This window comes from Ixodes scapularis, unplaced genomic scaffold, assembly GCF_016920785.2.
Source record: "Ixodes scapularis isolate PalLabHiFi unplaced genomic scaffold, ASM1692078v2 PGA_scaffold11__112_contigs__length_91849675, whole genome shotgun sequence".
Lineage (NCBI taxonomy): Eukaryota > Metazoa > Arthropoda > Arachnida > Ixodida > Ixodidae > Ixodes > Ixodes scapularis.
In genome coordinates this window covers 50,149,339-50,168,091 of record NW_024609837.1, presented here as the reverse complement: position 1 = coordinate 50,168,091, position 18,753 = coordinate 50,149,339, and the positions used below count along the sequence as shown (strand labels likewise).

General features: G+C 44.7%; 1 protein-coding gene across 1 annotated transcript; it reads right to left on the bottom strand.

The window, feature by feature from the left end:
• Nucleotides 1–13,711: 13,711 nt before the first annotated feature.
• On the bottom strand, nt 13,712–16,403 carry LOC121835063. The gene is made up of 3 exons (XM_042288995.1): nt 16,232–16,403; nt 14,712–14,837; nt 13,712–14,097 (listed from the first exon to the last, which is right to left on the bottom strand). Exons 1-3 carry the CDS (start codon nt 16,401–16,403, stop codon nt 14,081–14,083), a joined length of 315 nt encoding a protein of 104 aa, XP_042144929.1. The 3' UTR covers nt 13,712–14,080.
• Nucleotides 16,404–18,753: the final 2,350 nt, after the last annotated feature.

The following is an 18,753-nucleotide window of genomic DNA, read 5'->3' as shown; positions in this document are numbered from 1 at the left end:
ATAACCTTTCCAGATGCCATGTCGACAGACTTTCACGCCTCTGACTGCCACGAGACCTTGAGCCCAGGAAGCGCAGCGGGTTACAGTGAAAGTAAGTTTGCCTCCACAGTTTCTCCGCACATCAAATAACTGTCATGATTTAGGGGGGGCCTGACACCGTTTATGTGTAATCCTGTTTGCTTCCCATCTTCTGTGCAAAACATTAACACGCACACTTTGCGCAGGGAACCCTGACAGAGCTCTCTCGGGCTGCAGAATTGAGACTCCGAGCGACAGTGCCGTGTTGCAAGGTTAGGAGGGCGCTGTGCTCCTTTGTTGAGCTGTGTTGGCAACTGACTCTCCCTGCAATAACCTTTCCAGATGCCATGTCGACAGACTTTCACGCCTCTGACTGCCACGAGACCTTGAGCCCAGGAAGCGCAGCGGGTTACAGTGAAAGTAAGTTTGCCTCCACAGTTTCTGGGCACATCAAATAGCTGTCATGATTTAGGGGGGCCCAACACCGTTTATGTGTAATCCTGTTTGCTTCCCATCTTCTGTGCAACACATTAACACGCACACTTTGTGCAGGAAACCCTGATGGAGCTTTCTCGGGCTGCACAGTTGAGACTTCGAGCAACACTGCCACGTTGGAAGGTTGGAAAGACTTTTGTTTGTGTTCTTACTCTCCCTGCAATAACCTCTCCAGATGCCATGCCAACTGACTATCCCGCCTCTGACTGCCACGAGAGTAATTTTCAGCTAACTCGCACACCTCGATTATGTGACTTATCTGTTTGCGAAATCGAGCTTCTTTCTGACAGACAGAATGATACTACTTAAACTCAGCCAAATGGTTCTAGCCGGCAGCACGGAGACGAATGTGGACAAACTGAAGAGAGTCTTCATTGGAGATTCACGCAGAACCTCTCTGCATTGAGCTTGACTTAAAATCGTGAACGGAGAAATTGAGTATTTTTTGTGGCCTGACAACCTGAGCAATGTAGACCTATACGCAGGGAGCAAGAGAGAACGTCGCAACTTAAGAGGCTCAGACGCTGGTTTGAGCAAGCCGGCCCAGATGTTCAGAACACGTCATATTGCATAGAAACCAAGGGCAGTATAAACCAAGTCAAGGCGCCAACTTCATTGCAAACGGAAAAATGGAGCCGAACCGTGTGTTCACTGCCAAGGAAATGCAGGCTAGGAAGAAGTGTCGAGCGCAGGAAGAACGTCTTCGGTATGAGGCGAAGCATGGTTTCGAACGTGAGCGCATGCTGGCTCATAAACGGGAAGTGGAACAGGGTGGCGGCAGTGAGACAGCAGCGGAACAGGAGAGCGTCGTTTAGGAGTGCACAAGAGTACTTTAAAAAACATTGCGTGCAGGACGAGTTTGATTTTGTTTGCTGTGTGCGCGATAGACCCTGGGTTTTGTTAGATATAAACACAAATGTTGATGTTTCCAATAGATGTATATATAACGCATCACTAGTGTCGTCTTACACCAGTCTCTGAACGACATCAAAATCACCGTCCAAGCAGCGACAATCGTACATCAAAGAAAGCTTTGCTTTTACACCAAATCCCACATGGGGTGGGATTCACATTATTTTTTTCATGTTGCGTTTTATTCAAATCATGTATGTTTTTGCAGATCCCATGGTGTCTAGAGATATTGCTGCAAACTGCCTTGAACAACATCACGAAGAAACAATATCTGAACTCCGTCGTAAGCTTGACCTGGCCAACAAAAAATATCTCAAGCTGTCACGAGAGCTTCAGAATCTTAAAGGTATTAAAGTATTGAGTCTCGTATATGATTGCAAAACAAAAGGCAGCCAATAAATGTTTATTCAACTTTAGTACAAAAATTCTAATTGTAGGACATGGGAAGAAATAGCAGCAAAGAAACTTAGACAAGAGTAAAGGAACAAACACGACAGGACGGCACTGAACTAACAACTGTTGTTTATTATACGAAAAGGGAAAGGAAGAAAACAGGAAGCATCTTAATCAGAAAAAATAGACACACACACACGCCAAAAAGCAGCATATTATGTCACGATAAACCAAAACCAGTGGCTACGTAATGCCCGTTATAGTCAATCGCGGGTACTTGAATTCTTTTTCAGATAACGCCACTGACGGTTCGCTGACCTGCCAAGTTCCGAGATAAAAAGACTTGGTAATTTCCGTTGTCACTCTGCCTCTATGTCTATCCAAAACAGTGACTTCACTAAAATTAGGCTGGCACTTGCAGCCCCTGCAGTGTAAAGGTAGTGGCCCCCCAACTGTGGCCCTGAGTGAATACAAATGCTAAGTCTGTCATTTAGGCAGCAGAGTGACAAGAGAAATTTCCGAGGCCTTTTTCATCTCGGAAGTTGGCAGGAGATGCGTCAGCAAACCGTCAGTGGCGTTACCTGAAAAAAACTTTGGGTACCTGCGATTGACTATGACGGGTATTACGTAGCCACTGATTTGGCCTATCGTGACATAACATGCTGCTTGGCTGGCATTTTTGAGTGTGTCTATATATTTTTATCTGATTAAGATGCTTCTTGTTTTTTTCCTTCCCCCTTTTGCGTAATAAACAACAGTTATTAGTTCAGCGCCATCCTGTCGTGTTTGTTCCTTTACTGCTGTCCAAGTTTCTTTGCTGCTGTTTCTTCCCAAGATGTTCACCTCAAACCAACTAGCGCAACACGTCATATTGTTGTAGAACTTCTTTTTACATCCTTCAGATGACTGTAGAGGGCATCTTGCTGACGACCAGATCCTCTGTATGCAACAAAAAGATATGAGAGGCAACAGATGGTCTGGGGAGACTACCAAACGAGCCTTGCAACTCCGTCTTGCCTGTGGACACAGAGGCTACAACTTCCTTCGAGAAGGATTCCTGCCCTTGCCAGCCGAACGAACTCTCCAGAAAAGGATAGAAGGAGTCAAGTTTCAGACAGGTATGAACAAAAAAATTTTAATGTATTCAAACACGTTTGGCTTCATTACCAAAAATGCAGACAGGTTTTCTTTTCCTTTTACGCAGGGCTTCTTCGAGAACTTCTTCCTGCAGTGGAGTGCAAAGTTGCAACTATGGGTCCCCAAGAGCGACACTGTGTGCTGCTCATGGATGAGATGCAGCTGACACCTGGCCTGGAGTATGACTGCACAACAAAGACCGTGATTGGGCAAACAACTTTGAAAGGCTGCAAGCTGCCGAGCAATGATGGCATCGTAACCTTTGCAACGCATGGGCTGGTGTTTATGCTGGCCGGTCTATCCACAAGGTGGAAACAAGTCATTGGTTACCATTTCACAGGTAAATGTGTCAATTTACGGTAATGGATAGATTTTTATGTCTCTTTATTACCATAATCATGTCAGTTACCATTACCATAGTCATGAAAGTGTAATTTGTCAATGGGGTATCTAATAACTCTCTTCCATTTCAGGCAGTTCTGTGTCATCGGACGACCTGAAAAAGATTGTCTTTGAGATTATTGTGGAGTGCGAGAAAATTGGTCTTGTGGTAGAGGGAATCGTTTCGGACATGGGCGCCTGCAACCAGGGTTTGTGGAAACAGTGTGGAGTGTCGGCAACTCGGCACAGTGATCCCATTGTATCCTGCCCCCATCCGTGTGCTGTTGAGGGAGAGAACAGAGACCTCTTGTTTTTTGCCGATGCCCCACATGTGCTGAAAAACGTCCGGAGTCACCTCATACGTGAACAAACAATATTTTTGCCAAGAGACATCGTCGAGAAGCACAGCCTGCCAACAAATGAGGTGTGTGTTTTTTACTATTCTTTCCTTCTTGGGCAAGTTTAAGCGTAGCACCCAAAAGGAATACCCCAAAAGCGCTTCTGGTCTAGTGGTGAATAACACATCTTGCATCATTTTCTAGACAAAATATATATTTGCCTTTTTCGAGGCAAGGTTACTTCTACTGTGCGAATAATTGCGTGACTATAGTGGAGGAAAGATGCATAAGCAATAGAAAATAACTACTGACCGGAAGTTTCAAATTGCAATCAGATAGACCAGTGGTTCTCAACCACTGATGTTTCGCGGATCCCTTGTGGATCGACGGAGGTGATGGAGGATCCCATATGTGGCGAGGGAAGGCAAATATAAGGTCAGTTATGATAATTATTTAATAAATAGATATAGGTAAGGGAGCTAATTATGATAATTATTTATTAAATGAATATAACTAAGCGCTAGCATGAAGTAGACTTCTCTCATTGACACACACGAGAAAACTCATCCAAAAATCGGAATGTTTCTTCTTAATCTAAAAAAGACAACTTTTAGTGCCGGGCTTGAGTGATGAGGCAGGGCTTCGCGGGCCCTTAGAATGCCTTCGCAGACCCAAAAGGGTCCGCGGACCCTCATTTCAGAACCACTGAAATAGACGATAGACATCATCATTCAGTTCGTTTGAAAACAAAAAAGAGGGAATGTAATAGTTCATCACTAGAACTAAATCTTTTACAGGTCTCTGTCGCACACATCAAGGAGCTGGCTGCAATTGATGCCCGTCAAGACCTTAAAGTTGCACCGCATCTAAAGGAAAAGTACTTGGAAACCAACCATTTTGAGAAAATGAATGTTGCCAGTGCAGTGGCAGTTTTGAATCGTGCTGTGGCTTCAGCAATCAGGTTGTTTGTACAGATGGGGCAGCTCCCACGTGAGGCCTTGACAACAGCTTGGTTCTTGGAGATGGTAGACCGCTGGTTTTCATTGATGACATCCAGAAGCTTCGGTGTCGCCATGAGTAATGCAAAGGAAAATGAGCATGAAGATGCAGTGACATTCCTTAGGATGTTCATGAGTATATTTAGACGGCTGTCCATTCGAGCACCAGGTCAGAATGTTTGTTTCAAACCTGTACAGGCGGGAGTTATTATTTCGACTCAGAGTGCCTTGTTGTTGCAGGAGAAGCTCTTGTCACAGCATGGATTTAGATTCGTGCTTCTGAGCCGCGTCAGCCAGGATGCTCTTGAGAACTTGTTTTCGTGTGTTCGAAACAAGCATCCAGTTCCTCGACCACTGGAGTTTAAGTTAACACTGCGATTGATTGCTATGTCACAGTTCTTCTCTCCTAGTCGTCGCGGTAACTACACGATTGATGATAGCGTTGATCTTACAGACTTTTTACAGTCCTCACCAGTGCCCATACAGGAGGAGGAAGTCTTTGACCCTCACTTCCTGCCAGAAGTAGTATTGAGTGCAAGTGAGCAGGAGTCCATGACTTACCTTCATTTCATTTCATTTATTTTTCCCTCAGGGCCCGAGGGCATTACAGAGGGGAGTGGGTTACATAATATAAAGCTAAGATATGCACATGAAACAGAACAAAAAACATAACAATAGGTTAGTCAAATTCTGGAATATAAATATTGGCAATACAGTTTTTAAACGCCACACCATCGGAAATCGATACCGCAGAGGCTGGAAGGTGGTTCCAGTCAAGAGTGGTGCGAGGTATGAACGAACTATGAAAAGATGTAGTCTTACACGAGGGTACGTCCATTTTATGTTGATGATCGAGACGTGACGAGATGTAAGGTGCAGGCGTTAGTAACCTTTCACGTAGGAAAGGGTTATGATGGTATAGCTTGTGATACAGGCATAAGCGAAAAATTTTTCTGCGCAAAGCAAGCGTTGGCAGTTTTAGGCCCAATTTCATTGATGTTACGCTAGCGATGCGGTGATAATTAGTGAGGATGTAGCGAGCAGAACGGTTTTGGACCGCTTCAACTGCAAGGGTTAGTACGTCAGTACCGGGGTCCCAGATGGAGGAGGCATAATCCAGTTTTGAGCGAACGAGTGTTTTGTAGAGAAGTAATTTTAGCGACACAGGAACTGTTGAAAAATTCCGTTTTAGGAATCCGAGCATGCGGTTAGCATTATTTGTTATGTATTGGATATGAGAATCCCAAGAGAGAGTGGATGAGATATGAACGCCTAAATATTTATAACATGAAACGTGCTCTAAAGAGACATTGTTAAAAAAGTAGCGAGGAGTGTCATTTTGGACACGGGAAATTCTCATTACTTTGCATTTGTTAACGTTAAGCTGCATATTCCACATGTTACACCATTCTAACACACTGTTAATGTCTGACTGAAGAGAAATGACATCTGAATTATTAGTTACTTCACGGTATATTACACAGTCGTCGGCGAATAAGCTGATTGAGGACGAGACACTGGCGGGTAGGTCATTTATAAATATAAGAAAAAGCAGAGGTCCCAACACAGAACCTTGGGGAACCCCGGATGTTACAGAAGATAAAGACGATGAAGTGTCATTTACAAAAACAAATTGGGACCGGTTAGTTAAAAAGGCATGAATCCAGGAAAGTACGTTAGCGTCGATATTAAGTTTGCTTAATTTGTGAAGTAGAAGCCTATGTGAAACCTTATCAAAGGCTTTCGAAAAGTCCAGGAAAATACAGTCGGCCTTCGAACTACGATCAAGAATGCGATGAAGATCATGTGTGAAAGTTAGTAACTGTGTTTCACATGAAAAGGACTTACGAAACCCGTGTTGCGCGGGAGAAAAGAAGTTGTTCGATTCTAAAAAATTTACAAGATGTGAGAAGATTATATGTTCTAAAATTTTGCATGAAATACTTGTTAGAGATATCGGACGATAATTGAGAGGAATATGCTTATCACCAGTCTTATGCACAGGCACAACCTTTCCCACCTTCCAGTCGCCGGGTAGAACACCAACACTAAGAGATTGCTCGAAGAGTTTAAATAGTACAATGGACGAATATTCCTTGGTGTTTTTTAGGAACTTCGAGTTTATATCATCAATTCCTGCAGAACAAGACATTTTTAGATTATCGACTAGGTGAATAATGCCGGCAACGTTGAATATAATCGGAAGCATGGGTGAAAAATCATTTTGCAAAAGCAGTGGCACAGTCGATGAATGGTCATGGGAAAATGAGGCGACAAATGTAGAATTTAAAATAGACGCACAGTCACTAAGCGACACTGGTTCACCAACGTCGCTAAAAAAAGATACCGAGGGTTTTTCATTGCAATTGACCACATTCCAGAACTGCCTAGGGTTATTAGTAAGCATGGATGGCAGAGTTACAGAAAAGAAATGAGCCTTCGCGTTCTGAACTGCCATTTTGTAGATATTAGAAGCATTGTAATAATCGGACCATTTAATGTCATCATTTGAAAACTTAGCGGTTCTAAACTTCCTCTTTTTCTTGTTAGAAAGCCTTTTTAGCGCAACGTTAAACCAAGGCGCTTTTGAAGATACGGAGAGATTCCGTAACGGTATGAACTTGTTAGTGAGACGCACTACTTCCGATTTAAATAATTGCCAGTTTTCGTCAACAGAACGCTCAGAAAAGCGCAATAAGAAAGAATCAAGAAACACACAAAGTTCATTATTGATAGCCGCGTAGTCACCTTTACCATAGTCACGTATTCGCTTGAGACTCGTAGGCGAGCTTCCAGCAGGAACATTAAGGAAGAAATGTATTATAGAATGATCACTGAGACCCTCCATGTTGCTGATGGAAGAAATTAAAGTAGGTGATGTTGTTAGTACTAGATCCAAGATGTTGGATGCGGTTGGAGTGCTTCTGGTAGGAAGAGAAACTAGCTGGGTAAAACTGAAATCATTGCAAAGATTTATGAACTCGGCTGCGTCAGTCGAAAACGGGTGACAGTGGGTATGTAAATCATTCCACACAATGTTCGGATAATTGAAGTCGCCAAGAAGGACGATAGGAACGGAAGGAAAGCGGACCAGTATGGAGTTGATTGCATCATGAAGGTTGTTCACAAAAGAATTATTACAGGAAGGTGCTCGGTAACATACACCTAACACAAGTTTTTGATGATTCAAACACAAGCAAATGAACAAGATTTCTAAATCGCTAGTCAAGCGTAAACAAAACGATTCAATGTGAGCGGCAACTGCGATTAATACACCTCCTCCAGTTCTATCACCCCTATCACAACGATAAATGTTGAAGCGCTTTTCGCAGCAAAATATTTCAGAATTCTTTACCCTGGAGGAAAGCCAAGTCTCAGTTAAAATCACGATGTCAGCGCAGCAGGAATCAATGACAGAGCACAGATTATCTCGGTGACGTATGACACTTCTTATATTAGTAAAAACTACGGACACCTGTTTTGCACCGTGGCGTGAACCATCCCCCCTCACGACCTGCTATGATGATGTAGATGCCCGCGAATTGTTAGAAGAGACTGGCGCTGTATCTTCTGCCGCACGCGCCTTAGCGCCATTACTCAGCTCGAAGATAGTATCATTTGAAGAGTTATACATGTAGCACTGCCTGTTAATAAATAGTTTATTATACCGCAACTGAAATACGCATTTTTTTGTTTTCCCAAATTCGATTAGTTTCCTTCTGGCAAGACGCGTTGCTGGTGAAAAGTCTTCACTCAGGTACGTGGCGCTTCCTTTTAGTTTGAACCGTGAGAAAAATATTTTATCCTTGTCTTTAAATGAAGAAAACTTTACTATTACCGGACGACATTTATTAGCAACGAAGGGCCCAATTCGGTGCGCGCGTTCAATGCAGTCGGGAGGAGCCTGAGTATCAAGGATATGGGAGACAATGTCAAGCACTTTTTTTTCACTTTCAGCCCAAGTTTCTGATTGAACGTCTGGAATTCCGTAGATAACTAAATTATTTCGGCGCGACCGATCTTCCAGATCATCAAGCCGATTGGCGAAGTTAGTGCTTTCCGCAAGACACTGCTTCGCGCGAATTTCATTGTTGGCAAGCTCAAGTGCGGATACTTTTGTTTCAACAAGAGAAAGTCTAGTTCCAATAGCGTTAATTTTTGCTTCAATGACGTGTTGGTTTTCTTTTATCTCTTTTACAGTATTAATTAAACTTTTCTGCCCTTGCTCCGCCCTCAAAGAACGGTCATTCAAATCTTGCATCATCTTAAACATATCTGCGAACTGCTTGGCTTGGGATTCTGTCATAGGGCCGGGGTTAGTCTCTACGTCGCCAGAAAGAATTAGTAGCAGTTTTAAAACGCCAATACACTCTACAAGCAGTTCAGAACAAACACTGGGGCATGGAAACGAAAAATAAAAGACATTGTTGGTTTTCTTAGCATGTAATGACGGAATGGAACCAACCTGCACAACGATGTAGACAGGGTTAGACGACGTCATTCTCCGACTGTTTCCATGCCCACTGACGGAACTGTAGGTGCTTCCCGGTCTTGTAGGAAAACCGTCCATGAATGATGATGTCGATGCGGCGGCTTGCGCGAACGGTACGAGGACTAGCTGCGGCCACTCGGCGGAAACATTGAAAGTGCCGCCGCCAGAGCGTGTCAGGTTGAAAAACGCCCCTTGCGTTATCGCCGATGGTGCGGTGAAGGCTCGAGGGTATGACGATGGTCCTGTCCACGAGATAGTCAGGGAAGCCAGGATCTGCACAACGATGTAGACAGGGTTAGACGACGTCATTCTCCGACTGTTTCCATGCCCACTGACGGAACTGTAGGTGCTTCCCGGTCTTGTAGGAAAACCGTCCATGAATGATGATGTCGATGCGGCGGCTTGCGCGAACGGTACGAGGACTAGCTGCGGCCACTCGGCGGAAACATTGAAAGTGCCGCCGCCAGAGCGTGTCAGGTTGAAAAACGCCCCTTGCGTTATCGCCGATGGTGCGGTGAAGGCTCGAGGGTATGACGATGGTCCTGTCCACGAGATAGTCAGGGAAGCCAGGATCTGCACAACGATGTAGACAGGGTTAGACGACGTCATTCTCCGACTGTTTCCATGCCCACTGACGGAACTGTAGGTGCTTCCCGGTCTTGTAGGAAAACCGTCCATGAATGATGATGTCGATGCGGCGGCTTGCGCGAACGGTACGAGGACTAGCTGCGGCCACTCGGCGGAAACATTGAAAGTGCCGCCGCCAGAGCGTGTCAGGTTGAAAAACGCCCCTTGCGTTATCGCCGATGGTGCGGTGAAGGCTCGAGGGTATGACGATGGTCCTGTCCACGAGATAGTCAGGGAAGCCAGGATCTGCACAACGATGTAGACAGGGTTAGACGACGTCATTCTCCGACTGTTTCCATGCCCACTCCTTGCTGGTTACACCTCACGAGCCATTGTGAGAAAACAGAAACTCTGTGAAGAGTAGACTTCATTCTTGAAAGAAGCACCCGCAACATCAAACACTAGCCTGATTAAGCTTAAATCATACACCCCAAACAAAGCCAACCCACTGTTCACACCTGCTCGCAACGTGCTTGAACTTCTGCAGCATGCAGAGAACACATTCAGAGTGAACGAAAAAAAGATACTGAACATCAGCATTGACAAGTTGACTACTATGGTGCTTGCCACATATCTCGGGAAACCACTGCCAACCTGCCACGGCCTGGCACAAAAGCTTGTACACATGTTCCTTTTGGTGAGGCTCCGCTTTTATCTGCGGAAACTCAACCTGTCTGCGTGCAAGAAGCCAAGCGCAAAATGCGGGAGTCGCAGCGTGGCAATGAGTGTTCTAACAGATAATGTGAAGTGATCCGTGTGAGGTAGCGATGTGTTCATTTGTGCGTGGCAAGATCTGATGCACAAGCGTGTACACCCGGTCATCAATATGAAGGTGAACACTGAACTGTCGACCGCTCTGTGCTATTGGCGCCATGACACGGTGGCCCTAAAGGCGTGCCAGTCTTATCGCGCACCTCACCTTGATTAAGCGCTTGGATCAAACACCATTCTCAGATCTCCTCTACTCTCTGCAGAAAGGGGGAGGATGAGCTTCCACACTTTGTGCAGGGGGTAGCACTAGACCTAAGAACAGCATCCGGTCGAAGCACTTATCTTGGCAAACCGAGTAATAAGACTTGCAAGCCACCACGGAGCGGTCCATGGTCCAGAGTACAGCTTCATGTTGATGACGGGTTCATGTATGTTTCATTTGATGAGGTTCCACTTTTAACTAAGATACCACGATTGAAATAGTTTTGTATTGCAGCATTAATTATATGTACTCCTGTTAACTTGAAACATATCAGGGGAAGCCATTGTCACCTTGCCATGACCTGATGCACATGCTTCTGCATATGTTTCATTTGGTGAGATTCCACTTCGCGTGCTAAAGGGCAGGCTCGAAATTGTGGGAGTTGTGGTGTTGCAGGGAGAGTTTTGGCATAGAATGTCAGGTGCCCTTTGCAGACTACCAACATGCTTATGTGTGTCATGTCGCCTCCTTGTTGAAATGTTTTTTTTTATTGCACCATTAATTTCTTTCCTGTTTGCTTGTAACATATACATATACACTCTTAGTTAGATCCTGGCTAAAATGCACGCATATAGGCAGGAAAGCGGGTCAAAATTTCGCCGCTTACAAGCAGTTGGTTTAGGTGTCTCAACTTATGCGGCCCGTTGTTATGAGGCCCAGATTCAAGCGGCCCGTTCTCACGCGGATCAGGTATGCGGCCTGAATTTACCAGGCCCTTTGACATGCGTGGCAATTTCATGCGGTATTTAAGATCAAAATTTTCCTGGCTATAAGCGGCCTACGATTATGCGGCCTAAAATTTAAAACTGCGGCAAAATTATGCTACAACGCCATTTTTGCGCCATTTTCCGCATACTTGGGGGCATAGACAGCCGGCATGATGCTCCGACTAGTTGTTTGTGGATCTGGAACACAAGTTTCAGCAACACAACATACGTCACAAGAGGGGAATCGAACCCGCGCCCGCGAAGTGAAAATCGGACACCATAGCCACTACGCCACAACCCCACACATACAATGCTCGCGTTGTCGTATGCTTATATACACAAGAATTGCTTGCTAAACTCGTCGACCGATGGGGGAATTGTATACATTGGTTTGATAAGTGCCTATCAATGGGAGAAATCTTGCACGAGTGGTGTTGCGAAAAAGCATTGTAAGAGTAACCAGACATTGAAAGAGTGACAAAAGCATAGTCTTGCAAAATATAAACCGTTTTCTGGCACGCTAGAAGAAACAACCGCGGAATCGGAACGTAACCCAACGCACAAACCACCTTCTGCGGGCTATTCGGATAACTGTAGATATATAATTGGTTGTGCACGGGTGCCCTTCCCTTGACGAGCGACACAAGGAGGTTTTCGTCGTATACCTTTGTTGCTGCTCCAAAAACGTATATGGTATATTCCCAGCCTTCAAAATGTGAGCTTATTAAATACCCGAGTGTAACATGCTATAGAGCCAAATAACTAGCGCCCTTAAGTATGCGATGTCTAACGCCTGTAGCGTTAGGCACATGCAGGATTATCGGGAACGTTATTTTTCAATTTCTGCTAACAGGATCAATGAGTTTCATTAGAAAGTGTCAGGAATTATGCATTACGCTCTAAAAAAAGCCCGTGCCTCTACTTTCCCGCACAACACTGGGAGAGCCAATCAACTTACGGAGGCAGCTCAGCGAATGACAATGCCGAAACATATGTTTACACCAAAGAAGGCAGTTCGTGTTGTGACATTAAGCAATGCAAGCGTGACGTTTTGCATTGCTTAATGTCACAACTCAGACTGCGTTTTTTTGGTCTAAACATATGTTTTGGCATTGTCACTTGCTGAGCAGCCTCCGTAAGTTGTGGTGATTGGCTCTCCGAAGTGTTGTGCGTGAAAGTAGACGCACAAACTTTTTTTAGAGTGTATTAGCTTCCATTACACAAAAAAAAAGAACAGCCGATTTCAAGACAAAATTGTTTTCCTCTAAGCGGCACGCCCATCATATTCAATTTTTCTTTCGAGCGCAATAAAGTATTTGCTGAATTGAAGCTTTGGTTTGGGCTAATTGGTTCATTAAGATCTAAAAAAATTAAAAAGGGCAAAAAAAAAAAAAAGTAAGGACGAGACACGCACAACACGGACTGGCACAAACTTTCAACTGATTTAATAAAGTCAGTCAAACCCAGCGCGCATCTGTGAAGTCTTGTCTATCACGCCAACCTTTCGTGATAAAAGGATCCCACACACAATAGACTATCGCGCTGGGTTTGACAGGCTTGATTAAATCCGTTGAAGGTTAGCACCAGTTCGTGGTGTATGTCCCTTCTTTGTCTTTTTTTTGCTTTTAGGTTGCTTAGAGCAATAAAGTATTAAGTTAAGTAATTTTTAGAACAGCCCACACAGTCTGTTGAAGGGTGTATAATCCATTTATTGAAATTCAAACGAACAAACACATTAAGAACTCACACTACTATCACAGTTAGCCCTTTTTCGTTGTACGAAGCATGGAATAGCTGTACCCAAGCACTTTTCAACAAAGAATACAGTGAGATCAAGATTCTGCATTCCTAAGAATATTTATTACTGTTAAACAAAGTACTTATTACTCTTTTTACTGAAATAAATGTGACCGAGTGTAGGTAAGTTATGCAAGTGACACAAACCGTATTACAGTATTAACTAAAAAAAAAAGAGATCAGGAGCTGCTGTATTCAGTTTCTTACTGGAAAATATCACAGCATCACTATCTGCGTCTTGCGCTAACGTTCAGCAATCCGAACACATCTACTTGTGCCCATTACTGTATAACAAATACCAACATTGCAACATGTTATCATATACCACTAGGATCCGCAAAGAATGGCACAAGCATACTTTGGTTTGTACGTCATCAGGCTGTTACATTAATCGTGCATTTACAAAAAACTACTCTTTTTTATGCACTTGCGTTGCAAGATGAACGAGTACTTTCTTACGTTAAAGCCAGGGATATTCTTCCTCTGTGAAATAACACCTGCAGTGACTTTGCCGCAGTAAACATATGTACATTTACGTAACCTTCATGCTCTCGAGAATCTTTACGAGCTTGCTGTTAGCCCAGCAGCGGGGAAATTTTTCACCATTGCTTATCGCACTTTGCACGAGCCCCAACGTTTGCGCAAATGCCGAGGGGTATGTTATGCCCTTGACATAATACACCGTTAGGCAAAGGAGTACAGCCTTCTCCAAAGTAGCGTCATTTAGGTTGATGATTTCGGCAGGCCCTCCACAAGAGACGATTTTTGTCGATATGCCCCAGAAGATCCTTGGGCCAGGAGATGCTGTGTCCTCAGCGGAGACGTCGCTCTGAAAAGGTGTTTCCTTTTTCAGAAAAAACGCTACACATTATACATATATAACATTGTACAACACTTTCCCCAGACACCTATTTAGGTTTCACTGGTACGCCTGTACAATGGTATTGTAGTGCAGTTCCAAAAAAAATTAACTTAAGCTGTCTGTGCCCTTGGCCTGTCTAGCTAGTTCCCAGTGCTAAAATGGTGAAAGCATCCAAAAACCAAGGAATTCGCAGACAAAAATCACAGCTGCTTTATACAAATCAAATGGAACCTTTTAAACTACATAAATAATAGCAAATGACAACAAATGTCTTTTGATTTGTTTGCACAAATATCTCGCTCACCAACCAGCTTACCAATGTTCCAATTGCTATCCCTAGCAGTATTAATCATTTTTTATGCTTAACTAATGTGTGCACTGTGCCAGTGCTGTTTATGAATTTATGAACATACATGATTTCGTTGTTCAACAGCTGATAACAGTACAATCAAGGGAATCCTGCCCGTGTCATCAAGGCGACAGTTGTTGCCTTAATGACTTTTTAACCACGTGAACAGGAAGTTGATTCAATTATTGCAAAACAACCGTGTTAACCACAACATATGCATGTTGGTACTCACCAAGCAGAATTTCAGCAGCAGTGGAGGTGCTGTTGTTCATGACCTCAGAGGTACCGATGCTGGCACCTTGCGAAGTAGACCCTTGCATGTTGTCAGACAAATCGGATGACTCGCCTTCAAATATACCTGCAAACAGAGCGAATAATCAAGCTGCATGAAGTCAGAAATGTCATTGTTGATGTCGTATAGTTATAAATACTGTCAATGTCTACAATTATGCTGTCCTCACGTGGTCTTTTTATCTATATGGCAGCAAAAATGACACTTTCATTACTTCAATTCATGGAACTGGTATGAATCTGGCATCACACGAGAACATCAAATGTTTTTACTGGCAGTATTAGCTTCCTGGTCAGCAGCTGGCATTAAACATTTGTTTAAATTTCCAAGCCCACAGTATTATCTAAAAGGCACAGATGAATGGGTGCTCTAGCACCATCTTTGTTTCCCTTAAGCAGAAAGAGCTGTAGAAATAAACATGGCTGTAAATTGTCTGGGGTTATACAAAGTCACTTGTGGAATGTCTTCTCCACTTTTAGTTTAAAAAGCTGTGCAACAAGCTTTGACATTGACGGCCGAGTGTAAAATCATCACAATACCGCCCCCTCAGAAAAAAAAAAAGTTATGCAACCCAGAAAAAGAAAAACAAGACGTGAGGACTTCTAAATAACTTAACTGTTTCTTTTTTTTTTTGGGGGGGGGGGGGGGGGTGCAACAATCACATAGTACCTGTATGTGCTGGGTGGCTATGTGTTTTTGTTGTAATGTCATTTTATGCAGTACTCGATGCCGACAGCACGAACTCACACAGGATATATTATTAATAATAATTTTTATTTGCACTGTTGGGTTACTCACTCGGCAGCGTGCAAGGCTAGACAGAAAGGTTGAGACCCGTACGCAGGTGTGCCTGTTAGCCCGCCGCCAAATGGGGGAAAAAAAGAAGAAGAAAAAAAAGACGATAACAGGCAATGGTGGGTGAACAAGACAGTCAAACATAAAAATACGCGTAAAAAACGGGTAGCAATCCTTTGGGCCGCCGCCGCGGGTCGATATCACATGAGCGAATGACATTTTAGCGAACAGCGACATTTGAGCGAATCGACGTTTTAGCGAATAACGGGGGCGCGCGTTAACCCATCCGCCGCGCTGCGCTTCACCGCTTCGCGGCGACAGGCGACAGTCTGCGGCGGCTCATTACAAAAATGTGAACCCATTTGGCCCACCCGAAAACGCCGCTTCGTGGCGTCCGACTGTTCGCTAAAGTGTCATTCGGTGAAACGTAGGCGTTCGCTAAAACGTCATTCGATCAAGTGAGTGCCTCCCCCTACGTGAAACTAAAACTAAAGTGCAATAACGGCATACGTCTCGGTAGCGTCACACGGAACAACGCAACGTTATTACCACGGACAAGTGCATACCGAAGCGGTCGGGTACTCAACGGTGTTCCGAACACGCGTGCCCCTCGACTGACACACACAGACACACGCACAAAAACATGAAATAAAGGCGGCACTTACTAATCCGTGCATGCTGTACAGGGCTGTGGCCGCAGTAAACGCACCACGTCACTTGGTGAGGAGCCGCAGGTTGGCTGCAGTTGTCGAGGGCCCTGCTGTAGCCATCGCACTCGCAGTTGCTTGCGTGGCATTGACCTCGCAACACACCTTTGATGTCTTGCGATGAATACATCACCGCCGTAGATTTCCAATCAACTTTCCTTTTTGAACGGTGCGGCTTGCGCGAAAAAGAGAACGCGACGACGACAATGCAATTTCGCACGACTACCGGCCAAGCTACGCCTTTTGCGCGGGCTGAGCATGCGCGGTAGGACTCGCAAAACATTTCTTGTTTTTGTTTTCAACTTTTCAGAGAGAGAGAGAAAGGGACTTGAGAGAGGGAATGCGGCTCGAACCCTTTCTCTTTCTCAAGTGTGCGCCGTGCGCCCCGCCGCCGACAGCGGTGAGGGGGAGACACGGAGACACGCGGCTTTTACGGGCTTTTGTGCTTCATTCGCGCTTTCTTTTCTTTAAGCGGGACGGTGCGGTTCGGCGACTGTCAAGTGAGCCGCATAAAAACGTTCGGGCGGGTTAAGGCCGTTTACAGGTGGTACTTCGAACTTTTTGGGCCGCTTCCAGAGGCGTCACGGATAGTTTTCTTCACAGGGCTGCTTATATCCCGTGTCTTAGGCGGGACATTGAGGAGTACCGCTTGTACCCAGGCCATTATCCAGGACGTAGATAAGAGTGTAGGCAAGCCATTATCATCCTGCCATGACCTGATGCACATGCTTGTACATGTTTTCTTTTGATTTGAGGCTCGGTTTTTATTTACACACCTTGAGTGCTGGAGCTATAATGCCGCAGTGGGAACATTTAGCAGAAAATGTCAAGTGACCTTTCAACTATCGATTGTTTCATCTCTACCTGACATGAGTGTTTTTGAAACAAGTTATATTGTATTAAAGGATTTACTTTGAACTTGTTTGTTGAAATTCAAGTGTCCAATATGCCGAAATTGAGATCTCTAGTGCCAACTGGCTGAAACATGTAATACTTTATTTCACAATTCAGAAGGTAGGTGCGTAAAGACTGTTTACAGCATATACCGTATACGCTTGAGGTGTCACCAAAAAGTACACATACTCACAAGCAAAAAAACAAACCATGTGTGCAGATTAGAATCAAGCAGTAACACGTATTCAATTACAAATTTAAAGCTGGGGGTAACTTTTATATGGAGCATATGTACTACATTACCGATATCGTAAAATAATAATCAGGTAGATATGGTCTATGAATATTGACTAAAAGCATGGGCTAAAGCGAGGGAAGTTCACCTCACTGCATTCTTCCCCTGGCGCATAAGTCAGAAAACAATTTAAATGTTTCGTTTATGAGAAGCCTCCTGCCCGAGTGAAGTGTGCCCATGGCACACCATACTTCCAATACGTCGACGACACAAACAAAAAGCGATGTAGATCGACGCAGTGAATTGGCATTCCAGGACAGTTGACACAGTTGGTTTGGCATGCGAGACATTCCACTCCTGAATCCGTAGAAGTGCCCCAAATTGCGGTCGCGCGCGTGAAAGCATTCGGTATTCTGCTAGAGTGCGTTCTACTTACTTAGGAAGACTATCCAAGGTGCCACGCAACCAATTCAGTAACCCTTTCACTGTCGCTACAATGCCAGAAAAACTCGCCGGCTACCCACCGCTGCTACAGCCCTACAGCTGGCGCAGACGACGACAAGATCTCGGCTTGGCTCGGCTAGACTCGGCTAGAGTCAATTTTCCATCGCGAGTGGACCCAATATGGCGGCGCCTGACGCGCTTCAGACGCGGAGTTTGGGAGTTTCGGTACTCTGAAAGCGTAGCTTTATTTAGTGACTCTAGCTACAACGACATATTAGTTCCAAAGCGAGCGGCGCTGCACTCACTGGGGCACCGCCATGTTTTCCCGCATTCCTACCGAGCCAGTCACGTGATCTCGAAATCCCTCTCCTAGGTACTCCGGCTTACTTTAGCCGTGGTTAGCGCTTCGAGCAAACGGGTCCAGATGAGAGGCAGCTGGAGCTGGATGCCGACGCACAGGCAAGATTTTCGAGTGACATCGATCAGCAGTCGCAGGCCAATGCCGTCACCATAGCCACTCTCATGACCGACAGCCTACCCGTGATCAGTCGGGAAAGGTGGACTTTCCAGATGAACGAACGGTGGTTCGAAGACACCTTGCCCCATTTGGGCGAGTTCCATTTCAAGCAATTGAGCCTTTCGCGTCTCTCTTGCCACCTTCAGATTCCTGGTGGAGCCTTGCAGGTGCCTCCGGGCCGTCGCTGGCCGTCGCGCAGGGGCCAAGGCTGAAAACTAGTTTAGCCGCTTGTTTTTCTACACTGCCCTACTTTCTCGCCAACAGAAACTAAGTGCGCATCTAATATTACTCCTATCTAAATAATACTAATTTTACGCAATGTTAGTTTCTTATTTATTCTATTATTTTTGCTCTTTAAACACTGCTATCGAGATTACACACTCAGTCTAC

What these genes read in the sequence shown, in the direction of transcription:
- LOC121835063 (XM_042288995.1), bottom strand. Translation starts at nt 16,403, where the DNA reads ATGTATTCATCGCAAGACATCAAAGGTGTGTTGCGAGGTCAATGCCAC. An exon ending in TGTACAGCATGCACGGATTA is followed by an intron (nt 14,838 to 16,231) that starts GTAAGTGCCGCC and finishes CTCTGTTTGCAG; the next exon opens with GTATATTTGAAGGCGAGTCA.